This window comes from Thermobia domestica, chromosome 12 (assembly GCF_964235325.1).
Source record: "Thermobia domestica chromosome 12, izTheDome1.hap1.1, whole genome shotgun sequence".
Taxonomy (NCBI): Eukaryota; Metazoa; Arthropoda; class Insecta; order Zygentoma; family Lepismatidae; genus Thermobia; species Thermobia domestica.
Window position 1 is genome coordinate 126,969,248 of NC_137465.1, and position 26,892 is coordinate 126,996,139.

At 34.0% G+C, this 26,892-nt stretch overlaps 1 protein-coding gene and 1 non-coding gene across 3 annotated transcripts in view; both read right to left on the reverse strand.

Moving 5' to 3' along the window:
* Positions 1 to 26,892, reverse strand: part of LOC145666633 (uncharacterized) — a 156,914-nt gene that overhangs the window by 68,521 nt on the left and 61,501 nt on the right. Inside the window, exons 7-12 of one of the 2 annotated variants that reach the window (XM_081734072.1) lie at positions 26,257 to 26,375; positions 20,438 to 21,320; positions 12,399 to 12,557; positions 11,608 to 11,801; positions 4,657 to 4,878; positions 779 to 860 (exon numbers count right to left, since the gene is read on the reverse strand). In XM_081734072.1, the coding sequence (XP_081590198.1) occupies positions 779 to 860; positions 4,657 to 4,878; positions 11,608 to 11,801; positions 12,399 to 12,557; positions 20,438 to 21,320; positions 26,257 to 26,375 (1,659 nt within the window). The remainder of the gene's footprint in view (positions 1 to 778; positions 861 to 4,656; positions 4,879 to 11,607; positions 11,802 to 12,398; positions 12,558 to 20,437; positions 21,321 to 26,256; positions 26,376 to 26,892) is intronic. The other variant, XM_081734073.1, reaches the window with a different exon arrangement.
* On the reverse strand, positions 17,517 to 17,589 carry TRNAT-GGU (transfer RNA threonine (anticodon GGU)). Its single transcript has one exon. It is a non-coding gene; the product is annotated as a tRNA-Thr (tRNA).

Sequence of the window (26,892 nt, forward strand, 5' to 3'; positions counted from 1 at the left end):
TAATCACGCGCTGCGCATCCGCGGCAGCCCGCACGAACATGGCATTGTGTGCAAATGTAGAAGAAAGACGAAAGAACACATTGCTACTTTTACATCAATTATCTGGCTTGTACTTTCTCCCAAAAAAAGAAATAGGGAAACTTTTTTTTCGAACGACCCACGTAAAAGGCTAGCAGCATTATTTTCACTTGTATCTCAAAAACTGAAACTACTAACATTTCCTATATTAGAAAGCAAATGGTTGATGAATCACTACATATATGAAGTATTCACATAATAATGTGTATTTTAAAGTGAGGAAATGAACTTTCCCATCAAGCAATTGTAATATGATAATAATATTAATGACTGTTACTGTGTTGTATTTCCCATTTTGATCCACGTACTTCTTGTTATAACTTGTTAAAATGCAAGTTTTTCCAAAATACCTTTTCTTCAACTATGACTATCTACTTACTTCAAAACACCTACAGTTATATCGCAGAAACCAAAATAGCTTAAGAATATTGGGTTTCTGGTTGATCTTTGAAAAAGCAAGGGGAGGAGGGAACGAGGGGCAGGAATCTAACTTTAGCTAATTGGGAACCATATAAACAATGTTTATTGTTAGAATTGTATTTTTTAATCAAGTCTTCGCATAACTACCTAATAATATCTGACAAATATTGTAAGTACCAATGTGTCTACGTAGATATATTATGTCACAAACATCGTAACGTATTTAAATTAAAATAAATAAATAAAAAGTATTTTACCCAACACCAAAGGTAAGTAATACCTGGTTCTCTTTTATTTAGTTCTGCATATATACTATTTTGTTGCTTCGTTGATAGTTCTCCCGACATATGAGCTGCTGGTATCTGAAGAATGGAAAACGAAAGACCGATAACAAACAAACAAACAAACAAACAAACAAACAAAACATCTGTTAACAAAACTCTATCGTCATGACAAAATATATTAATTAAAATACTATACTAAAAAATGTTTTAAGAAATAAAAATTACTAAATAGTTGATCGATGAAAGCGCCATGGTATGAATCAATTGTAGTATATTCTTGTTGCGTTCTATGGTTACACGTGTATTTACAGGTCAGCTTCACTTCGAACTTGAACACATCCACTATATACAGGGTGATTCAGGAGGAATGCCACATAATTTGTGAGGTGTTTCTACATTGAAAATAAGCCGAAAACGCCCTATGAACATGTTCCGATTTTCGATCGTTACGGAACTGGAGCAAGTTGAAGACACACATATTATTCTGTCCACCACAGCGCCTACACAGCATTTCGGTAAGTAATATTCACATTTGTTTTCATAATCATTCATGGATGTGTGTAGTCTTCAACCCGCTCCAGTTGCGTAACGATCGAAAATCGGACACATGTTCATAGGATGTTTCCGGTTTATTTTCACATGTAGAATAACCTCACAAATTCTTCATATACTTTAATTTTTACTTAGTACTATACATAGTTTCAACATTACTTCGAAGTGTCACGTCATACACATGTATTCTATTCTTTTGCGGAAACGCTGGCTTCGAATGTTGCAACACTTCCATTGCTTGCTTGAAATGGAGACAAACCCAAGACGATGACCAAGGTAGGTATACACTATACGTAGTCATATAACTTTGTTCGTTTACTAGAATTTTGTTTAGTTTCTAACCTAATTAATTCATCGTCCAAAACGGTGATAATTGATCTTGTATAGCACCCACAGGACCCGATTGTTTCCAAATCTTTCACTCACGCACAACTGCAATTGACTCTATTATCCCAGACAGAGTTTTACAATGAAATAAATGATTACATAATTTTCAATGATTAAAACAATATAATGTATTTTAACTCCAATGAACTTCATGTGATAATACACGTAACACCATGCTTTTACACCAAAGTTTCTGATTTTATAACTTTGTATAATATCTTCGATCTTGCTTATATGTAAATTCTTTACTTGTTTATTTATAAAAAATTTAATTTCTTCTTTCTTTCAGCACTGAGATGGCGTGAAATTTCGCAATATTAATGTCAATTTTACACTTAACCATTCGTATCAACTAACTCCAATAATTTGGAAAGAAATATTTAAAGTAACACAAATTAGCATTAAGAACAAATAATGCAAGATAATATAAGATAATAGAAGATAATATAGAAAAAAAAAATAGCGAAAAAGAATAATAAACTTGGGAACAAAATAACAATTTGTAATACAATAAATATAGACTTGTAATCCGTAGACAATTGTAACCTACGTTCATATCTCTTTGATTACCTACAACCAATAAATTTAATTGAGACAATATATTAACACAGTCAGGAATTTTTACGATCAATTTACTTACAGGTAACTGTAATCCCTGAAAACCACTTCCTAACTTTTAGCTCTGTCCTGGAGCCTTGGTCATCGAGGATAAAAATAGGAGAAAAAAATAATAATAAATTAGGAAAGTAAAACAAACGATTCACCAGGGTCGAGCAGTGCAAGAAGACAACTAGTCAAACTTATAGCCACTCATGGTGGAGCAGCACATTGCAATATAACGGGTTCAATTTGTGTATTCTTTAGTTTAGTAGTGAAATGTTGTTAGCTCATATTGGTGTTTTTTTTTTTGTTTTTTGTTTTTTTTTATTTCTATACCAATATTATATTTCTTCATTACCGCCACCCACTCCTTACTCAACTACAACGTATCTAAATTCAACTTTGGGTTCCTTACACAATTAGATAAGTTTTCGGAAACGAGTCTCTCAATTCCATTTTTAGCTTTAGAAACTCTTGAATTATTGTGTTGTGATTTTTTCAAATACATTTTGACAGTTCTGAAAGCGGGTATTCTGCTTTGGCGTCTCTAAGATGCTCTTTAACCCGTATTTCGGTTTTTTTTTTTTTTTTTTTTTTTTTTTCCTCTCCCTCATACCTGTATATTACTTCTGGCAACTGCATTTTATTTCATAAACACCAAAAATGATGAGTGACCAGACATATGACGAAGTTTGTTTCTTGCACTGTTCGCCCCTGGTGAGTTCATTCCTTTTACTTTCCTATGTTTTTATTACTTTTCCTCCTGTTTTAATCCCCGAAACCAAGGCTCTAGTGGGGGGATGGAGACCAAGGCGCTAGGTAGTGCAAAATGTTTTCAGGAATTACAGTTACCTGTAAAATAAACTAATTTATTATTATTTTCCTTCTGTAACATTTGTATTTTTGATATAATTTGTTGTTGTTCTTTCAAAGCTTGAAGTTTTAACATCTTTTACCTCTTCTGAACTTCTTTATTTCTAAAGATATATTTTTGCCTTTTTCATTTTCTTTTTGACTTTATTTTCATTTTTTTAAGTGTTTTTCATATCTTCAGTTAGCAGTGGAAAAAATCCTGGTTCTTCTGTGAAATATAATAAATCCCCTGACTATCAACATATATTCAAGTATTTTCCTGACTTTTCCCTGACTTTCAAGATCAGTGGGAACCCTGTATAATTACTCATTGTCATTAAACTTTGCATTCTTGTGAAGGTGTTATAATTTTTGTGCACTTAATATTGACTTGTGAGGTATGAAGTGAACAATAACATTTTTAAAATTATATCACTGAATAAATATACAAGCATAATAATTTTAGTTTTAAGGAAGACATAATGTTCATATAATGATATTACAACCCAACAACAAAATTAAAATTCAAGTGCATTTATTTAAAAGGATGAGATCTAGTCAAGTGGTAAAGATAGGTTCTTCAAGTAATATTTTTCTCTTTCTACAAGGAAGACAATTCTTTGTTACTTTCAATTACCTTTATTTGTAATTCTACCAGGTATTACAAATGAAATCGTTTAGCACTCAGATACATAAATACACGATTAATTCCCATATTGGACGAATACAATAATTTCTATCTTCTATCTCTTCGGCTTTTACGCGATTCTTTTCTAAATACTCAAGGTGCCTTGTGTAATACCCATTATTTCACTGAATTAAAAAATGCCTTCCATATCTAATATCAATTGATTTAAGATCGATGTCAATTAGACAGCCTTTTTATTTTCGATGATGATGATGAAATATTCACTTTTTCTTAGAATTTTCTCTCTTTCTTGTAATTTTTGTCTGGTTTAATTTTATTTTACGGAAACTATTTTTGAATTTGACTATACTCGTTATAGTCCACCACTGTCAATTAACTAATTGATGAAGATCTCCATTAATACGTCCCTATGGGTGAGAGTAACAAGTCATTCGACTACGTATTCTAACAGATTATTTAAATTGAAACCATTTTTAGAATTAGTTAGAGTTTCCAAGCTGCCCTTTGTACAGATAAGGAACACAAGTTTAATTTTAAGACCACAGAAAATTGAGTAGAAACTTAAGAGGTTGGTATAATGTATAAAATCAAAGCTGAAGGAACCAGACTGTTGGAAGTCTTTCTTTTTAAATTATCTTTATGTAAAATAAATTTTATTGATGGAATCTTTATATTCATCCCTTTCGTAGACAGAATTAAATGTGAATACAGACACAAATATACAACTCAATAAAATTTTTACATTGTAAGGCAGTTATTTTCCTATCATAAACGGCCATGACCAAAATAAACTAACGAGAACAAAAACAAAGAAGAAAACTTAAAAATACTCACATCTAAAGAATTGAGTTTTTGTACTTGATCCAAAATAAGAGATTTGAGTGGTGAGATCACAATAGTAACTCCTGAAGACACAAGCGCAGGAAGTTGGTAGCATAGGGATTTTCCTCCTCCGGTTGGCATTAGTACGAAACAGTCATGATTCAGAAGAGCTGCATTAATAGCTTGCAGCTGATTCGGACGAAACGAATGCAGGCCAAACTTCTGACGGAAAACCTGCAGGAATGCAAACGAAAATACATTAGAGATATAATAAATACTTTTGAAATTGGAATTTTGAGAAACAAAATACAATCACAATTATTATTCTGAATGAAATGAAGGTAGTAATATTATAATATTTATTTAAACCCACTTTATTGAACAATTTCAAAAAGATGAATATATCTGAGAGTTTCTTCAGCACATTATAGATCTCAATATTCTTTCTGAATTTCCAATACACTGAAAAATTTGAAAAACAATATCACAATTTAAGAGAAAATTTAAGGGATACATTTTAAAATCCAATTTAACACTAACCTTGATAAATATGTGTTCCAAAGTTTATTTTTATCTTAATTATTTCCACAATTTGGCTCTTATCTTCCTCGGGAAAGTGGTGAACGCTTAATATTTAAACTGGACATTAATATAAGAATTTTACGAGGTAGCTTTTTAATTATAAAAGAACTAGAATCTATGAAATGTGACTAGCTTTTTAAAAGGCTTCAGGTGTTCTTAAAATGGTGCCCATGGATCACAGAGCACTACTCTACAGGCCAAAATAAAGCGAACATGTTATATGATGTATGCCCTCTGGGGCCTCCTTCAGACGCTATGGGGAATCAAAATTCCACAATGTGGCAACGTCGCAGATTAACTTGGAGCCATTAGCATTACTCTACGAACACAACAAGCGGTTGAATTGATTGCTACACTAATAAGTGATGCTAGTGTCAATCAATATCGACTTAGCTGCCATCTGAAAAGAATCGTTGATAGATTGGTAGATCTATAGCTCTTTATTTGCGACGTCACATTGTGCAATTTGTGTCTCAAGACGAGGACTCGAATGGTATACAAATATATATAATGTGTGTGTGTGTGTGTTTAAATAAAGACAATTACAAGCTTATGAGTTTCGTTCTAGCCTTAAGTTTGAAACACAGACCTTGAGATGCTTCTACTTTTGAGAGTGGAATAACAAAGAGCAAACGCAGGTGCAAAGAGGTATGAACATTCAGTTTGTGTAAGACTGAAGCAAAAGAAAAGTTATGTGACATTGAACTTATGGAATGAGCGGCTTAGTAGTGAAGGACATAGCAAACACTATTGCTTGTTGGGATTTAGAAGTTGGTATGAGGCGCAAAATGAAACTGAAAATAAAACAAACATTTAGAAGAAAAAAATATTATTATTATTATTATTATTATTATTATTATTATTATTATTATTATTATTATTATTATTATTATTATTATTATTATTATTATTATTATTTGTTTCTTGAGTGAAATGTAGACTCAGGTTTTGTTATTGATTTCGGATGCCATTGTGTTATGTGGTGCTCTCAAGATAATTTGTTAAAAGTATTTGGTACTATACGAATCGGTATACGGGGGCATAATATTTGTAATATCTCAGGTGATATTATCTAGCATCAAACTATATATGTAACTTTAATTACGAAAGGTAATAAAAAAAAACAGCTATTCAGCTACCGATTTCTTAGTGTTAGGTTTATTTCTACCTAGAAGTAGTAGACAATCGTATGTATTTGCTTGTTCTATGATTTGTTTACAGTACTTAAATCGGTACAGATGAACCCAGCCTCGTCAGCGCAAATATAAGAATTCAAGCTATGCCCAGAACAATGTTACGCCATTCTAAGGGAAGATAATCTCTATAACAAAGGATTTTTTTTAAGTGATAAGAAGTTGACGACGAATGGTTTTGCGGAATCTGAAAAAGATGGCGGAATCGAAACAAAAAAAAAAAAAATTCTTTCGAAGCTCGTATTTCTGAAGAAACGTATGTCGAACGTATATCGAAAAGGTAGCAAAATACTGTCTGATAAATGATGTTCCGGAGAGAAATACATACTCATTTCAGTAATAGGTAATGCTGTATACCGTACAGTGAAGGAGTTGTTACTCTTTCAATACAGTATCTAGAGTGTCACTACTCATCTCAGCGACCTCGAAAACTATGGATTCGACACTAAAATAGGTTGTTTCTGAATATTATAGTCATCCTGTTCCTCCTCCTAGGAGTATCTAGTCCCAATGTAATTGTTTCCAGATTTTAACTTATATATGTACTAAGTTTGGGAATTTACTCCAGGCGTTCTACACTTATGTTGGAACATTTCTATTTTATTTTTATTTATTTATTTCCGATTTATTAACCACCTCTTAACTTATATTCAATAGCATCCTTTCAGATCTAGCACTTCTTAGTCTTCATCTGTGTACTAAATTTCAGCTCGATTGGCTAAGTACGTTTTGCTACAGCGAAGTGCAACTTTTACGTTTACGTTTACTGTGAAGACTCTCCTTGCAGTCGAATCAAAAAATAATCTTTACTGACCACACAACAACAAGAAAAACCCATGCAAGACTCAAGACGCGTTCCGCCTCTCCCTTTCCTCCAGCTTTTAAATTTCAAATAATTCCAAAGCACAGTTCTGAGAGTCAAAACTACTTTTATTTTATTCTGGTAAGTTTTCTGTATTAGTCTAAAAAAAAAAAAAAATCTAAATTTTCAAGGTTTGATAACGAAATTCAAGGCTTACTTCAGTTTTTTCATTGTTTCGCGGGTACTCTATGTAAGAGAAGAGAGCGTTACAAACTATTCGAATTTGTTACTGTGAATACAAAAATTTGGATACTCCATAATGTAATTATATACATACATGCATCAGACAGACAGACACATACACAGAGGAAATTAATACGTAATCTGTGCATTATTTTAGAACAAGAGAGATAACTTATCAGTGTATTACCTGCACCGTAAGTTTTCAAATCATTGGACCACGCAGGTAATCAGAAGACAGAGGAGTCGAGGTCATTTTTGGGAGGGGGCTAACATGAGTTAACCCTACATTCATAACTATACGAAAAAAAACAATGGAAAGTTTTAGGGGGGAGGTAATTTTAGCTACGCGCCAGCATTGAAGGATAAATTTCAGTAGAAAAAAAAAATTAAAAAGAGAGAACTTTATACACAGTAAATCGTTACAAGCGAGCTGAAATAAGTTCTCTTGTCTTCTTTCTTTCTTTCTTTTTTTAATTGACGCAAATTAGAAAATAAAATCAATCTTTAATATAACGTTCCATGATTATCCCTTAATTAGAGACGGGTGATTATAAAAATGAACTATTATGAAATAATTGGTGGAATAAAAATGTGGGACCGAGAAAGGAGTTCACGACAATCTCATGCGGCCTGTGATCGAACCAGGGTTCCCTTGTCGCAGAGGTAAGAGCTGTGCCACTCTTTCTTTTGCGCCTGTACATTGTAACCATGTCGAAAGCTGGTGCCAATCAACATGAGGCAGCAAGATATATTTTCCTCATGTAAAAGACGCGATAAAATTGTAAAATAATTATATGGAAAAAAAAATGTTTTCCAAAAGTAGCAACACTGTTCCCAAATCTTTTCCATCCATGCGAAGCCCGGATAAATGTGAAAGGAACACTCATTCGTTTTTCAGTCGAACAGACAAATGTCAAATAAATGTGAAGTCAGACTAACTACTTTCTTTTAAGTATCAGCATTATTTAGACAAACAAAAGTGTACAAATATTAGCACTAAATTACTTAATTTTCGTTTTTGTTGTTGCTGTTGTTTTATTTTAGAAAAAGAGGAATTGATTATTCAAAGGTATGAAGATTTAACTTCATATTTCTGTCTTGGATACTCAGAGAATTTAAAGTAGTTTATTCTAATATGCATTGTTGATAATAACCACAAATAAAATAAAAGGTTTATTGTCGAAGCAAACATAGTTACAAGACAGTTACACGTTGTTTTATACTTTTTAAAGACATAACAAATCTTGGACTCAACATCATATGGAGTGTACATCTAGTAAATCGGATCGTCGAATCAGCAGCAACAATGTTGGTAACACATCAGCCGTCATATTTCCAGTCAACCAAGACAGTTCCCAAAGCACCCTTCATTTAACATCTGGCAAATACAAGTTGCAAGCACACTCATCATTTGAGATCTAGTCAACTAACAGAAGCTTTTACGGAGCTTTTGTCCATGCATGAGATCGATTTTTATAGTAGATCGATTTAGTCCCCCTTCCTGGATTCATATGCAGGATAACCCTGAAGATCTCAAACGTAGCTCTCCTTTCACTTCAACAGCTTCACATGGAATGATCGATCAAAGGTTGAAGAAGTATTCGCATTGGTCAGTAAGTAATAGAAACATCTGGTTGGAACTTCTCAGCGTATGAGATTAAACTTAACGTAATTTCCATCTTGGTGTCTGCATCTGCATACACCTAGCTACAAGTGGTATATTTCATGCAACAGAAGATACAGTTCTCAACGTAGTCCTAACTTCATGTATTCATCATCATACTCATTGCCAAATTTCATGGATTTCCATCTCATATCCATACTTCTTGTCAAATTGAAATAAGTCTAGTCAGGTACTAATTCCAAATGAACATGCATTGTTCCATAAGACGACACACACTTCTGCAGACTGGTTGTCATAATCGAGGAAGTCTTAGTCGGGTTGTCTTGTTCTGGGTTATCCATATTGTAGATAGTGTGTGCCGGCAGCCTGCTGTGCACTCTGTCGTTCCCACTATAATTTCAGTCCAAGGACTAGGGGCCAAATAAAAACTTGTCTTCAAAATATTGAACTATCCACGGCCCTCCTCCACTCTCGCGACGAAACGCCCTGGACACTACAATATTTATTTTATATGGAACAAAGAGGAACAGACTGCTTTCGCCAGCAGTGGTAGCCAGCGAATGAATATTCTCGTCTAGTGAAGGCTTTTGTAAGTAGTGAACGCGTACCAAAATGAAAACACTTATTAATTTATGGCTATCATTCGTAACGATAGGAACAACAATAATGACAAGAATTCTTACGAGAAAACGATTCCATTGTTGTTGTGTGTATATTTAATGCATAATACATTTTACTAATATAATTTGATTTTAAATATACTAAATGGGGAAGAAAATGGTGTCTGGACTCTTCAGAACAGGAGCATTATGCTTTTTAACTTTTTCAATTTTAATTTCGTAAACAACATTAATTTTAGACATTATTTAGTTTATTACAATGTTTGTATTATATTACATGATTTTGCATGTCCGGCGCCTACACCCTCCAGTAATTTTTACAATTTAGTGTAAAAACAACTCTACTTATTACAAGCCAATTCGTCCTATGTTGGAACAGGCCATCTTTACAATTATAATTCATATCAAACTAATATTTAACAAAAACAGTGAAGAAGTCAACTAGGCTCTATGGCTGTGACTTTAATTATATCATTTCCTGTCAAGGGAGAGAATAGAATAGAATAGAATAGAAATATACTAAATATTCTGATAGCAAAATAACTTAAATATATATCTGTAGTGAAAGGAATTAAGTGCCAATTTCAATTACACTCTTACAAGGCCAAGTATTCTACACCAAGATTTCAATATCTTATGGCTTGAGAGAAGAGAATACCACAAGAAACCATTTGATAGAGATGTTATTCTTGTTCATCAAAGGACCAAACAAATAATGTTGCGTCAGTCCTTAATTTTCAAATATTCAAGGACAGCGGTTACATGATCGGAAATATTGCTGATTTTATTATTTCATTCGTCATGTCCAGATATTCCACGTGGTTTCTCTCGACAACTACAAAAATGTGTGATATTTGGATTTGAGTTAAATTTAGCGTCCCTTTCAGCAACGAGATGTGGATTTACAGCTTAACGTAGGATCTGGACTACATGAGCTTCCGCCAGGAATCGAACCGGGTCTTCCGCGCTAGAGGTGAGTACATATCCACATAACGACGGAGTTCAGAAATATGCGAGTAGACAGACTGACACCAGTTACAAAGTTACAGAAATTTGTGAAGGAAATTGGGAACATAGTTTTGTTAGGAAGTCCTTAAAAATTCTAAATCTATGTATATCAATAATTACTCAAATCCTATACACATGCGTCGTAACCATAAGTCTCACATTCTATCCCTTCACTCTAGCTCCCTAACCTAAATAATAATAATAATAATAATAATAATAATAATAATAATAATAATAATAATAATAATAATAATAATAATAATAATAATAAATTATATATTATTATATATTATTATTATTATTATTATTATTATTATTATTATTATTATTATTATTATTATTATTATTATTATTACATTATTGATATTTAAAATTGAAAAATTGAAGATAAATCATAATAAAACGTCTTTAACCTTTCTCAACGTAAATTGTAATTACTTTAAGTTATTCCATGTCAGTGTAAACGCCTATATCCTACAGGTTAATAACATTTAGACTCCTGAAAAGAACCAAATTGGGAGCCATACGCATCAGATGGAATGATTCGGCAACTCGGATGCCCGTGTTTTTATATCATTGTTTGTGACACTACACTTACATACATTTACAGTTTTTATTACATGAGAGAAATGAACTCAATTCTTGGAAATTACGTGTACCTAATACTTGTAAACACTTATGTTTCCTGATGCATTCGTGTGCGTAAAAGGCAGGATCAATTTCTCTATTTACAATCGTATAGTTCCGTGTAACACTATTTCAAACCATGCACGTTAGCAGCCAAATATACATGCATTGAATCAGATATAGATTTCAAATCATTACTGAAATAAAAATAAATGTTGTTTTTTGCTTACACATAATTCCGGTTACAAACAATTCTTCACTTACTTTAAGCATTTCTCTTGTATGAGGATAATTCATTCCATCGAACTCGCCCGTAGTCCCGTCATTTTTCACATTTCCATGAAAGTTGCCAATTCCAGAAGATGGAGTTTTCTTTTTCACATGCTTCGGATTTGGTGCTGCTTGTGAATGGTAAAGTGATGACGTATAGTTTATGTGTTCTGTGTTTTTTGCATTTTCTGTTAAAAAAAAATAATAATAAATTTATATAATATGTATATAAAATGGTCTTGAACTAAAAATAAAACTCTTATTTTGATATGTTTCCATAACACATACTATGCAACATATATTTATACTGATTTTTCATTTTTCTATATTAGACAATATTTGAAAATCCTGTGTTGCAGATGTGTGCTCATGTTATACAGAAAATATATTAATGCAAATTTATTAGAAAAACATGGAAAATTCATTCCAGAATGCTAGTAATAATCAAAAACTACAAATTTTCCACTTCCCCTATATTTGCAATTCTACGCTACAGTGCATCGCATATCACATGGATATTAAAATCGAGATCTCTAAGGATGGACAAGTCGCTTGTACGGGAATAAGAGCACAGGACGCATGAAGTTTTGGTTGGGAATTCTGTGGGAGACCTTTCGATAGACCAAGGAATGAAAGGTACGTAAAGCAGGATATAAGGTAGTGAGAAAAAAGATACCTTAGGTAATCTTGAGGACAGGACTGAGTGGTAAAGTTACTTTGCGACGATATTCCAGTTTAAGCCACAGAACTGGTTAGTTTAACGATAGAATCAGTTTTAATCCTACCTTTACTCAGTGGATTTTGATATATAAGATCCTGAATTTGAGTGTCTTCTTCAATAGATGGTTGACGAGGCGATGGTGTTGTGGAATAGTTCCCATAATCCTGACTCTCAATTGGTTCTATGAATTGTGTACTGCCCATAGCTCGAGGAGATATACAAACTATAATTTATTTAAATTGAACGTGTATAAAAACAGTGATTTCGTATTATATGCTTAAAGTCATACATTATACATAACATATTTACAACCAATATATACCAGTACAATAGACAATAGTTAGTAGTGCTGTGCACAGTAAATGTGAGCTCAATACTTTTCTTTGAGGAATTTCACACATTACCCTTAAACTAGTTCAACCCCAATTACATAATAGGAGTAATATTTTAAACCTAAAAGGAAACATACCATGTTTCATGAAAAGTCAGATTTTTATTTTACACGAAAATTTACACTGGAATATTTTCTTAACGTTGGGGGTCTTATTGGATATAATCACATGACTTATTCCTCGAAAATCTGGTAACTTGTACGAAATTATTGTTTGCAAGTTGTTTAAGAAAAAAAGGGTTCCCAGAATTGCCTCTAATTTCAATCCAAAGCAATAAAGGTTATTTTTTTTTAAAAAAAACATAAAAATAGAAGCATGCTTTTTACGAACTGGTGAACATTATTTAAGATGAGGGGTCACTGGTTCGATTCTAGGCTATGTGAGTTTCTGGTGGACAACATCGTGTCGTAAGTTTTCTCGAGGCTCTCCCATTTCTTCTCACATTCTCATTCATTTCATCAACTCTTTCATAATCATTTATATTCATAACAATATTGCCTGTTTATTTCAAGAGTGGCATAACTCAAAAATCGTCCTTATTGACTTATGGGCAGAAAATGAAAGCTAATCTTGATGTCTATCTCTGGTTTGAAAAAAGAAAAGAAAAGAAAAAAATATTACTGATGTGCTTCCGAAACTGGGCGCTAGAGAGCACTTTGTGTAATTCTTCCGCCTATGTGTTTTATTGTGTTTCGAAACTTTCAAACTCTTCTCCTGAAAAATTAGGAATTTTGAGTTATGTCACTCTTGAAATAAATAGGTGATATATTATTTAACAAGCACACTATATTGCTTAGAGCTGAAATTAGTAGGCAAGGGGTGAATTTTAGTATATTTGCCCAGTGCTTTGTGGCACTGAATAACACAGGCATTCCGACGTGTTCCTAAGAAATCTCCTGACATGCTGCTTGTATGCGAGACCACAAGACACTAACACTATCTGTTGGAGGACCGTGACGAGCAAGGTATCGATGTGCAGTATGTCAAGTATATGTAACAGCGGTATCCATCGTTCCTGGAAGTCTTGCACATTCCAAGATATATACATACAGATGTGTGTGTGTGCGTGTATGTGTGTGGTCGAATATTGTCCTGTTGAGACATGGCGTTTGTGTCCAGAGTTATATGCAGAAAAGTATGATCTCAGCTTCTAAAACTTCTCTGTTACACGTAAAATTAGTTGTCTACAATGTGAAGCATCCGAGATAGCATCCAATGATATCCCACCTGCCCTTCAACAGCTATGAGTTCGACAATGCACAATGGAAGATTATACTCACCACTATAGCGTCTAACATGTATATGGCTGTAACTGTAGAATAAAGTGCATTTCGCCCGAAAAACTGGAGTGATATGAACATCTCCCACTCAACACGTCAGCGATCATGTTTACGCTTCTACTGAAGCTAGACCTTTTGGTTCTGGGTCAATGAAAGCTGATGTTATGGTTTGTGTATTGCCAGTTCAACATTCAGTGGCCGCCCTCAAACTGTCGACAGACAAGTTCATTCCCTTACCTTGCTCCAGCGACGTGATAACAGTGTAAACGACTGTACAGTTCTGTTCTTTTTATTACTTTTTCACACGTATCACTATCGTGGAGGTATGCCCTGTACATTTACACATTTCGCAACATGAGAAACAGCCTTTCCCTGGACCGACCATGTGATCCCACACAATCGTCTGTTTATATTGCGGTTCTTGACGTCGACAAGACACAGTGTCACTTGCATATACGCTTCCTGTTTCCTTGTGTATATCAGAGCGCTGCGCAAATTCTCTCGTGGTACTACTCTAATACTGAACCGAGGACACTGCTGGCCTCTGCATGCGTCATCGCACTAGAATTATAATCATTTATACATCATATTCTGTGTACTCTGAATTTGGAAATATTCATGTTACCCACTCTTAGTGCTGCAATTTTCAAAAACTGCAGTGCATATGGGTATGTAACGATACTTCCCTAAAAAATAATCTGAATTTCATGAAACATAGCATATGCTGCCTCCGAAGCTTCCCAATGAGGCCTACTGCTCGTAGTTGAAATAAGTCACTGACAAGACAATGGATTCACCATATTTTAAAACACAACTATAATTTTCCTAATAAACAGCAAATTTATATGAAACACAGCATGTGTTTCTCTTAGAGTTTAGGAATTATTATTATTCGTAGGAGCTGGAATCACTTAAAGATGAAGTGGTAAAAGCTCCCTACTTAAAAAAGGAAAAAAATCTTTCGATCCCTTCTACTGTGCATAGTACACTACTACTAATACTACTATTAATAATAACATTTGAGTTTGTTTTTCTTTCTGTAACCACTTAATATACAGTTATGAAGTTTAATAAAAGTCTTTACCTGATACAACCAAAAACAAGGCAATAATTGCTCCGGAGCACCATTTTCTAACACATGAATAATTAAAATGGCAGTCAACTGAACAACTTATTATGTACAATAACAGTTCGTTCAGAAATAAGTGACCGAAATGCTCTCTGTCCACACTCAACTGTCCCTGACTTCGAGTAATATCAGTTGAAACTCACCTTAACGGACAGTTGTTGCGCAGTGTCAAAGAGCATACTACAATAATCTGCGTTACATATTGAGTTAAGTGGAATTGTCTCATGAAAATATTGCAGAAAGCGGTTTGAAAGTTTTCGTGCTGAGGAGCAGGTTCTTCAAGACAAGAAAAGCAGAGGGCACACCTCAAGGCTGGAAAACAAAAACTGCATACGTGGATGCAAAACCATCCAAGTCGGGAAACTTGTCTTGACGGTTCAACGTTTCTATTCCAATCATTTCAGAACCATCTACAGCAAATAGGAAAAAAGAAGGTATCGACAACAGGGTCCCGTAACTTTCGCAACCAGAACATATACAAAATATATACATACTAGCTTTAGGGAGTCAATTCTATAACTTCCAGATCGAAGATATGCTAACTAACTAACTCTATGGCCTATGGAACCCGGAGGTTCAATGCCGCGTTCACAAAAGCTCTCCACTGATTTCTATCCTTAGCCAATTGAATCCAGTTTCTACTTTATATTTCTATCTCTGCGAGATCCATCTTAATATTGTCCTCCCATCTGCACCTAGGTTTTCCTAATGGTCGTTTTCCTGTGCAAATAAGATGAAAACGGAACAAATGAGTGGTAGCGCTTCCAGGTTCACAGGAATTCCAAATTTCGTGTTGCACGAGATGGACCAGCCAGTGTACGATAAGTCAAGTGAAATTGTGTTCTTTTGGTCCACTGGTGTAATGATAATGTGCGGTTACTTTAAATGATTGGCCTACCCCTTACTTACAGAATTTAAAACAAAAATAAAATCCTACCCTAGACATTTTCTAAGTACTCAGCACAATTCTACGAAACGGTTAACTGGGTGTTCATTAAATGATAAATTGCCATATTAGTCATGTTTATATTGTTACTATTAAGGTTCCTGGAATTTTTCGGAATTCATTATATTATTTTATTATTATTATTATTATTTAAATAGTGGATGTCATGAATAATCTTAACTATTTTCATCCAAGAACTATGTAAAGATTTGATTACGTGACGATTGACAGTCAAATGGATCGTTATGAGATAATGAAAATATAGAAACGAACAGGAAACGGGAACGTATTATTAATGCTAGTAATTTTATTTCGCAAAACAATGATTGGAATATAGAAGATATGAAGATGGTAGCAAGTCAATGAACAAAAGCAACTACATTGCACTGCTGAATTTGATTATAAAATATTATTGGAAGTTCCAAACCATTTGTTGAATACAACTATGTTTGCTAGAACTTCCAACAAATTCAAAATTACCTAAGCAGCTATGTAGTAGAGAACATATTTAACGAAACAGGGCACGGAATTTTCAGCTTTCTCTATATTGCAACACTACTTCACAAAATAACAGACGTGACGACTTTGAACACTGTTATACTGCGTGGCCAAATGTGTCAAAGTAGAAAAATTATTTTCATGACACACAGATGTTACTAGAAATCGATCAGCCCCACGGTAGTGGCTAATCATGTGTAAAAATTAAATGAAATCTTTTAACTTGACGACCCATGATAAGGTTGTTAAGCTAAAGAAGATGAATAATTATGAAAGAACAGTGGAATGATAATGTGGAAGGAAATGGGAAAACTTCGAAAAAACCCGCAGATATGATGTTTTCCTCTTAGTAACGCATGCTACAATTACATTGTGTTTGCCAATGCCGAATCATGACCGATTCCCCGATTGGAAACATCACACGCCATTTAAAGGACCTATCCGGTTGCCAATGGTGTGAACAAACTTTGAGAGAGATGGCTGAAATTCAGCTAAAATGTAGAAGAGACTATGTAGATTCTATATTCCGAAAGCACAATGTCCTAAAATGGATGGAACATAGTCAAAAAGTACGAAACAAAACATTAATGTCAATGGAAAATCAATGAAAAACAAACAATTCCTCCACTTATCTCAAACACTAACGAGGGAGATGGATGAAATTCAGCTCAAATATAGACGAGACTATGTAGATTATCCAAAAGCAAACTGTCCTACAATGGATGGAACATAGTAAAAAAAATCACGAAACATGAAAAATCAATGAAAAAAAATTGCGTCGTCAACATATCTCGAAAACTATAACAAGGAGATGGCCAATTGAAAGCTTATTGTGAATACATAATGAAGAGCTTAAAACGATGTATAGCACGTAAGGTAAATATAGATAGAATATTGTCAAAAGTTTAAACAACTTACAAAGAGTAACAAAGTGGCTTGACTGGACCGGGATTCGAACCCGGGATCTCCGGCATACCGTGCCGATACGTTAACCACTACGTCACCCAGTCCGCTTCCCAGAACAGCCAAACGCTCTCTCACTCCTGCAGTCGGTGCTCTCCACTCAGACCACATGGCTTGTACCACAGCTTAAGCTGCTGTGCTTGGACAATCCAGTGTCCATATATTGAGACGGTTGTGATTTCATATATAATAATGAAAATAGGAAACAACCGATTTATTTTACACACCACAATCCTCTGTAAGTGCGAATTTAACAACTTAAATTGTTAAAGTTGTTTAATTCGCACCTACAGAGGATTGTGGTGTTTAAAATAAATCGGTTGTTTCCTACTTTCATTATTATACATTGTCAAAAGTTGTTTGAGAAAAATCAATAATAATGATAAAGTATAAGCATCTTCTGCGAATCACCCATCTTCTGCTGAGGTTATGTGCTTGAAATATCTCGCATCTGGATTTGGAATCTCCAGGCTCGATTTAACACGCAAAGTGACTTTTGACCTGATCCTATGACACCATCTGGTCCTTATGATAAACCGGATAGGTTCTCAACTACTCTCCAAATGATAATTCTGGAATATGCTAAGTATAATAAGCTTATTATCTGTTTCTAGTATTTGAAGCTTACATGATTCTAGAAAACAAGTATTACGTAAAACGGGTGAGATTGTAAGAAGACAGGGAAAACATTAAGAATGAAAAAAAAATTCTTTTCATACTTTCATAGTAAGAAGCTGCCAACAAAGAGAATAAAAATAAAAAAAAGTTGCACTGACTCTGATTGCGTACCGTGAATAGAAACGAAATTGTACTGGTAAAATAGTAAATACGAACAACAAATTTACATTGTTACCATGCACAAACATCGAAGATTGCAATAAGGAAATTCTCAACATGAAATGAATTTAAATAAAACAACCTAAATAACTAAAACATTTTGCAACTTTGTATATCTACCTACATGTAAACAAAGTAAACTCGGCACTTCACATAGTAACCCCTAAATCATCGTATCACAAGGCAATTATAAAATTACATCTATTATTCATCTTAAAAAATCGGCTTGCCGACTTTTCGACCATATTCATTCCTGTAAGTTGTCCATACAGCATGTCCACCACAAAGTTCAGTAGATCATTCTGCATAGAGATTGTATCATGATTAGCAGGAAAATTCAATGACATAGGCTGCTAATAAGTATTTCAAAGCATTAAATTGTTTAAATACTGTAAATTCCTTTTGCTCGACAAAAAAAATGTCGATTAGGGTAACAATAAATGTATGTATTTCACGGCGCTGGTAATACCATTCCAACAGGCACAATTCGTACATATAAATCCTGTATATAGCACTGGCGACTGATTACTACACTACTCAACCGGGAGTGTTGATTAGCTTCGATAATGTGTGAGATTACTGGATAATTTCGTCAGTTTGTTTACTTGATCATTAAATAATAATGTTGTTTGATAATTTTAAAAGAACGAACTGAAAATCAAATTTAACGTTAAGTTATACACTTTTTTTTTTTTTTTTTTTTAGGTTAAAGGGGACGGATAATTAATGAAAATGAATTAATTATGAAAAAACTGGTAGAATCAGAACCTTGAGAAAAAAACAACGAGACCCAACACGAGCCTTTAAAACAATATGTTGTGGAAAATTGAGTAAGAAATGTTAGTAAATGTCCACTGGAGGGCGTAAATTAATGACTTAAGCTGCAGGAGATAAAATCCTAAGGAAAAGAGGAGTAAATTTGTCAGGTGAAAAAAGCTTCTCATAGAAATCCTGGCCATACGACGGACTCTCCACGATCGTTTATAATCGTTAGTGGTTTTCTACCATTTTCACCAGAAAGTAGTATGTTGTGTACACAGAAAATAAGAATTGTAAGTTGAAACTATTTTGTGTGGTGGTTGATTTATGACAGACTTTTTTGTAGGAAAGGTATTTGCTGTCTATTCTAATCTATCACAAATTTATTTTCAAATTGCAGAAAGTATTTTCTGTACTAAATATTAATAAACAGAGAACAATTCTTGTCTATTATGAAGTGGTTACCAAAAAGTTAGACGGAAAAACAGACTGTCCGTCTGTACCTGTGATAGTCTGTATAGGGAACAGTCCTGTCCCAAAATCATATATACGAAGGGACACCCAAAAGAAACCGGATTGAAAGAGCGAAGCCGTTCCTAGGCGTAGTAGAGAATTCTCCCGCTAGGTGGGTCTAGTAGAGACCTTCCCAAATCAGTTGGCCAAGAGGCGTCTGCGTAGGATTAACATTTGATCGTACGATTGTTTTTCTCAACTGTTCTCATTTGCCGCCTGCGAAATCGTTATGGCAGATTCAAAGGAACAAAGAGTGTGTTCGAAATTTTGGTTCCTACTTGGAAAATCAGAAACGAAAACTTATCAAACGCTTCAACAGGCTTTCAAGAAGGATACTATACACACATTTTTTTGAATGGTTTGAACACTTTAAGTGTGGTGAGATGAGTGTTGAAGATCACGCTTGTTCTGTTGCTCTTTATCATTTCGAAACGGACGAGAACATCGAAAAAATCTGCCAAAAAATCAACGAAGATCGTCGTTTCATGATCGATGACATTTCAAAACAGACAGGAGTGAGTTGGAGCTCGTGCCAGCGTGAGGTTTTGCAAATGAGACGTGTTGCGCTAAGTTTGTTTCTCGCCTGTCTTTGAAGGAAAATGAAAGAATTTTGTAAAACAAACTTAATGAATTATTGTTTCAGAACCAAAATCCGGTTTCTTTTGAGTCCCCTCCTCGTATATGTTTGCTGGAACAAAATTATCTGTCCACGTAGTGGAGGAGTCCTTAATGGAGGTTTCAAAATGATAAATTAATTAATTAATTTATTTTTAAAAAATAACTTACCGCCTTTTGAAGACACGCCAGACTTAATCGCAGAAACTGCAGGCTGCTTGAAACTTCCTTCGGACTGTCCGAACACTGATAATGGTCTACTTCCAATAGCTGGCGCACTTCGGACTACAGGTTTTGCTACTGCACAATTGTTTGTAGATGAACCTCCCTGATTGCTATTGGCAAAACTAGTAGTATTCAGAGGATTCTCAAAAAAACTATCGCCTCCAAAAAGAGGTTTAACACATGAATTCACTTGGTTCGTTAGACATACGCTTGAATTTAATCTATTAGTGACTCCTACATTGTTTCCTATTGGTTTCTTGAATATAAACTTTCCACTAGAGCTTGTATCTGATTTTGTAGTAACATTCCAGCCTGAGAACTTATCATTTGGTAGTGAATTCGGCCTTGTCCGATCTTCACCAATACTATTACTATTATTAGCATGTATTTCAAATTCAGGCAATGACTTTCTGTTACATACTGAACTTACAGGTATTGTTTCGTTTAATTTATTACCTGCATTGCAATTTTGAGCAGAATCAACACTTATTCTAGAATTACTTTGCGCCAAACTATTCTGCGAACTACACAAATCACTAAATGAATCGTTTCTATTTTCCTTTTCAACGTTTTCATTAATAACGTTTGATAACAGAGAAGTATTTACAATACTTGTCTTTCTTTTGAGCAATGTTTGTGTTAAATTAAGTTTTGCTTTCATCCTACGCTGTAAGTTTTGAAGTTTTACAAACGTGGGCAAATCGAATCCTGGCAATTTTTCTAAAATATTCACTGGAATGGCTTCAAAAGCTGAATAAACTCTCTCCAATAAAAGTAAGCGAAAATCCTTCAAGGTATTTATATTTTCTTCAAGAAGCGACTGAGGAGTCTGAAAAATAAGCAAATAAAATGCAATGTTAATACAAAAAATACACAGTAAAACTTCCACTTAACGGTCCTATTTGGGCGAAAGGGTGTCCGTAAATTCAGAAGTCCATTAAATCGCGAATTTGTGTTACGAATAATACGTATTTAAAATAGAATATTACACTTGAAATTATGCTGCATAATGTAAATGTAAAATATTTAATGAACATACCATATTAGTAACAAAAAAAAAAAAAAATCCTTATAACTGTGCATTAGAAAGGTCTAAAATGCTCCAGCTTCAAATGCTTTCCCATTCTTTGTTAATAATCAAAGATCTAAACTGCCTGAAATATTCATAAGTTTATACCTCAACAATTTCTTTCTCTCAACTACGAGGAGCGTTCAAATCAATTCGAGACTTTTAGTTAGAAAAGTACAAATTTCAAGGAGTGGAAATTGCATTTGTTTTTTCACATTACCCACATACTACAGTTATCAATTTATCCCAACGTTTAGCTAATGCCTCGAAGGCTTTGTCATAGAAAGATTTGTCAGTACATCTGATCCATTCTAGGGCAGTCTGTTTCACTTCGCCACCACTCTGGAAATGCTGACCTCCGAGGAATTCTTTTAGGGGTCCGAACAGCTAAAAATCATTTGGTGATCCAGGAAATACTGGTCTTCTTTCTCATAACTGTCTTTCAATTCAGTGCAAACTTCAGCTCTTTTGTGGAGGTCAAAAGCGAAAAGCTGTTTGCGAACCCAGCGTGCAATCACTTTTCGGAACAGAAAATAGCCATGAATTATTATGTTTACTGATCTTAACGCAAGATTACACAACTTTGCCATTTCACGACCATTTTGTGCATGTGGTGACTGTCAATGACAGACTGTTCACCGTGCCGAATGTTCTCAGGAACAACTGCTGAGAGTTAGAATCCACAACGACTGGGATCATCAATGACAGACGTACGGCCATCTTTAAATTGCTTGCACCATTCAAAAATCTTACTGCCGATGAGTGTCCCATCATCACATTGTGACTGAAGTCTTCTGAAAATTTCAGCTGGTTTTCCGTCTTAAAACTTCATCACCACACCCTATTCCGTGTACTCAATATTAACATTGTTGTCCGCTATCTTGAATATGTCTCTAGACTGGCGCGTTCGTTAAATCAATAGTTTATTTTATTGTTTATTCTTTTTGTATATTTGATTAACTTTCTGTAAACCACACCGTGAACCTTTCTGGTAAGTCTAACCAAGATAAAATGAATTGATCCCTGACTTGGAATTTAACCTTTCTTTTCAGCAGAGTAATAATAAGAATAATAAGAATAAGAATAAAAATAAGAATACGGCAAAATGAAGGAAACTAATGTAGATAACGGTCCATTACGCACAAATAATTCCTCGCCAACGCTACAAAAATTGTCAAACTCTCTATCTATCTAAAACCAACAAATAGAAGCTAAAAACAGCAGTTTTAAAATTACGAGGGTGATTCAGAAAGTAATGCCTCCAAGCCCACTACTTGCCCAATAATATTGCAAACATTGTGAACTGTTTGTCATTAATGCAATGATGTTTAAGTTATAGATTGTCACTTGTTTCACCTTCCTATCTCTTCTCGTTCTAGAATAGTGGATCAATCCATGGCATCCAGAGGTGAGGTCCGGTTAAAACAGCGGACTGTCATTGAATTTCTGACTGCAGAAGGTTGTGCGCCCAGAAACATTTGTCGCCAGCGACGAGTCGTGGATACACCATTACGACCCGGAAACGAAGTGTCAGTTGATGGAGTACTGCCATACGTCCTCTCCACCATAAATATCTGCTGCCAAAGTGGTGTTGATATTCTGCCTCATCCTGCCTATAGTCCGGATTTGCGCCCGGCAACTTTAGGCTGTTCCCCAAACTTAAGGATCACCTTAAAAGTCAACGCTACAGTTGTGACACGGAGACAGAAGCAGCAGTTCGGTAATTATGTCGCCAGCAGCCATCACAATTCTTCGCCGATGGCATGAAAAAACTTAATTTGCGCTGGCGCAAATGTGTTGCACGTAATGGGGACTACGCTGAAGAACGATTCCACTATTTGTAGCTGGCATTCCAAGCTTTACACTGATACCTGTGTCGGTGCTGACAAACAGAAATAAAGATATTACCTTGGAGGCATTACTTTCTGAATATCCCTCGTACATTTTAGCTTAATATTGCTAAAGTTGTTGCTTGTAAACAGACAGATCTCATACAATTTTCACTTGCTTAACACAGTAAGTCGACATTTATATATTTAAAGAATCTGTCAATCTTTTTTAAAATTTCATATTTGTAATATAGAGGATACTAAAATCGTGCTATCCCTAAGGCTATGCTTTAGTACTTTAAAACCTATGTTTCGTAAACAGCATTCACTGATATGTACATTATCTAGTATCTTTTGCATGTATACTTCATCAAAATCTTTTCTTCTATTCGTAAGACTCTCCAAACCCCAATAATTATTCCAATGTTCATAGCTTATGTGAAAAGTAGCTCATTTTCATTTTAAAACACAGCAGTCGAATAAAACATTTTTATACAGATTCTATCTTATTTGTCAAGGTTTTAGAAACACTGTTGCATATTACTGATCCAAATTCTAGTTTTAGACTTATCAGTAACTCATGGAAATGTACTTATGTTTTCTCTCTCTGAAATACAGGCCAGTGTTTAAAAACAAAATCCATTGTCCTTCTGGCACCTTGGATAATAGAATTTACGTGGTAACAAAACTTTAACTGACTGTCAAATGTAATACGTAGATCTTTAATAATGTTTATTTTCTCTATTTGTACACCACTGACCTCGTATTTACTGACATAATATTGGGTTTTATTGTGCATTTCATAAATTTTGTTTTAATAATAATAATAATAATAAAAATAATAATAATAATAATAATAATAATAATAATAATAATAATAATAATAATAATAATAATAATAATAATAATATGTGAACTGTTAAGTCAATAGTAAATAAATCATAGATGTTAAAAACGGAAATTATTAATTAATTGACTTCTTTACTGTCATTATATACATAAAATGCATATATAGTATTTTAATCCATTTGACACCGAATACACTTTAGTTTTTTTTTCCAAAACAGGATTTTAAAAAAAAATCATCAATGTATTAGTGTTGAAATAAAACTGTTACATTAAAAAAAAAATCGGGATTAAACTGCAGTTTCTTCTCCATGGTACATATGAGAACTTGATGGAAAATTGAAGGGCTCTGTGGTAGAGCGCTCACCTCTAATATTCAACCCGAGACCATGTGAATTTATGGTGAACATCATCCTGCCCTGGCCTGTTCGGGATTCTCCCGTTTCCCCTCAGTCTCATTCCATCAATCCTTTCAGAATCATTCACCTTTATTAAGCATCAATCTCCTCTTGCCTCAATGTCATAATCGCGGAACGACAAATTAAAGATTGTGATATTACAGTTCTCTGTGAAGCTATTTTATCTCATAACAGAAAATGGATATTGTCACATGAAAAGTTCAAAATCTTACCTTGTACCCCGGCTGATGATTCTCTTTAGGACATCATTTCACTTCACAGTATTTCAATCCTCTCGGGATCGTGTTCATGCGCATATGTGACATAGGCCGGAATTTCTTTGTTAACATAATATATATATATATATCCATAAAAGTATTATGTAAGGCACTCCTGTAAATTCTACTCAACACTTGTAAGTTTTGTGTCCAAACACTCTCAACAATTTGAAACTCCTTTGCAAAAATCTTTATGTTCAATCATCTCCTATTACTTAAAACTTCCTTTAGGATTCTATAAAAAATATAGATTAAATATTACTTACCCTATTGACAACTAGAACGCTAACATTTCTTATGTATAATACGTATACATGAGCACTTAAACTTTCTTTTTCTGAATTTAACTATTTAGCTAATTATGTTGCAGTTAATAATTATATACTATCACCCTTGTTCCTTGCTTGAATTATACTTTTCATTTTATGATATTTACACTAATTGGAATTTCTTTACCTGTTTCAGAATTTGTCTTCCCAAATTATAGCGTCCGAACTGGTAAGAAAAGGAAATTCCAATTAGTGTAACCAACATAAAATGATATATCAGGAAAAACGCTTTATATATATATATATATATATATATATATATATATATATATATATATATGTCTAGCGTTCTGAGTATCAACTAAGTATGTCATATTTAATTCACAATTTTTACCGCTTAAAGGAAGTTTTAAAAAAATGAAATCAAATCTTGAGTTTTACGTCCCACACTTATGCCGGCTAAGCTAAAGATGAGATGAATGAAATGGTGGAATGAAGAAAGTGGGAGGAAACAGAATTACGAGGAAACCCACGCACACGCTGTTTGTCCACCACAAAGTTCACTTGGCGCGAGCTGGGATCGAACCAGGGACCCCATGCAACAGAGGTGAACGCTCTACCACTGAGTCACTGTGGCCCCTCAGGAAGTCTTAAGCATCAAGAAGTGGTTGGACATGAAGATTCTTGTAAAGGAGGTTCAGGTTAATGGCAATGTTTGGACACAAAACTTGCACGTGTTGAGTAGAATTGATAGGAGTGCTTTAAGAATACTTGGGGTCACTTTTCCTTTTGTTGGTTATGGAATTATATATCTAATGTAATCACAAAGAGATCTCGGCTTATATCTCACATGCGAAGGAACACGGTAACAGAGAGGACTGAAATATTGCGAAGTGAAATGATGTTCTAAAAAGGATCAGTAGCTGGAAGTACAAGGTAACATTCTGAATTTTGAACTATGCACCCAAGAGCAAACTACTATAATTATCATCACATGGAGTTTACATCGTGGTTTGGGATAGTTCGAGAATCAACTCATTTGAATTTGACTCAATGGAGATAACGATGAAACTTACTTGCATGGTCACTTTACTCATTGCTGGGTGTTCCTCCATTGTCTGCAACCATTCAACCATATCATCATCTAAATCCAAAAATTTTGCGTTTTTAAAATCGAAGAGTTCCATATTCTCTTCTGAAAGGAAAAAAAACAATAATTGTTTATACTGAGAAATTGTTCATATTGTTATTTATTTATTTATTATTGTAATTATTCAAATGTTAACAGGAAATTCATAAACAACAATCTTTGAAATTATTAGATATCTTTAATTATTATTTTCGTTTAAAATATCCCTTTAATTTTGATAGTATGAAATATATAAATTATCTTATTATACTACGGTATGCTCATAAGCCATGCTACAATTTTTTTAATACATTTTTTTTGCAAAATTTGCTATAAGATTACCACGTACCGTAATGTTGGAACTTGAACACCTTAAACACAACATTGAATTGGGGTATTATGGGGAACTTTGAAATTTAAGAAAATAGAAAAGAAGAAAAAAAAATGTCTTGACAATGCTCTCAGCGAAAATTGACATTTAACTTAACATGATTTTTTGAACTAATCTATAATTATGATACAAAAGAGCAAAGTGAGTGCCTTTTGAGTTTATTTGGATGGGTAGTGTAGTGACTCAGACATG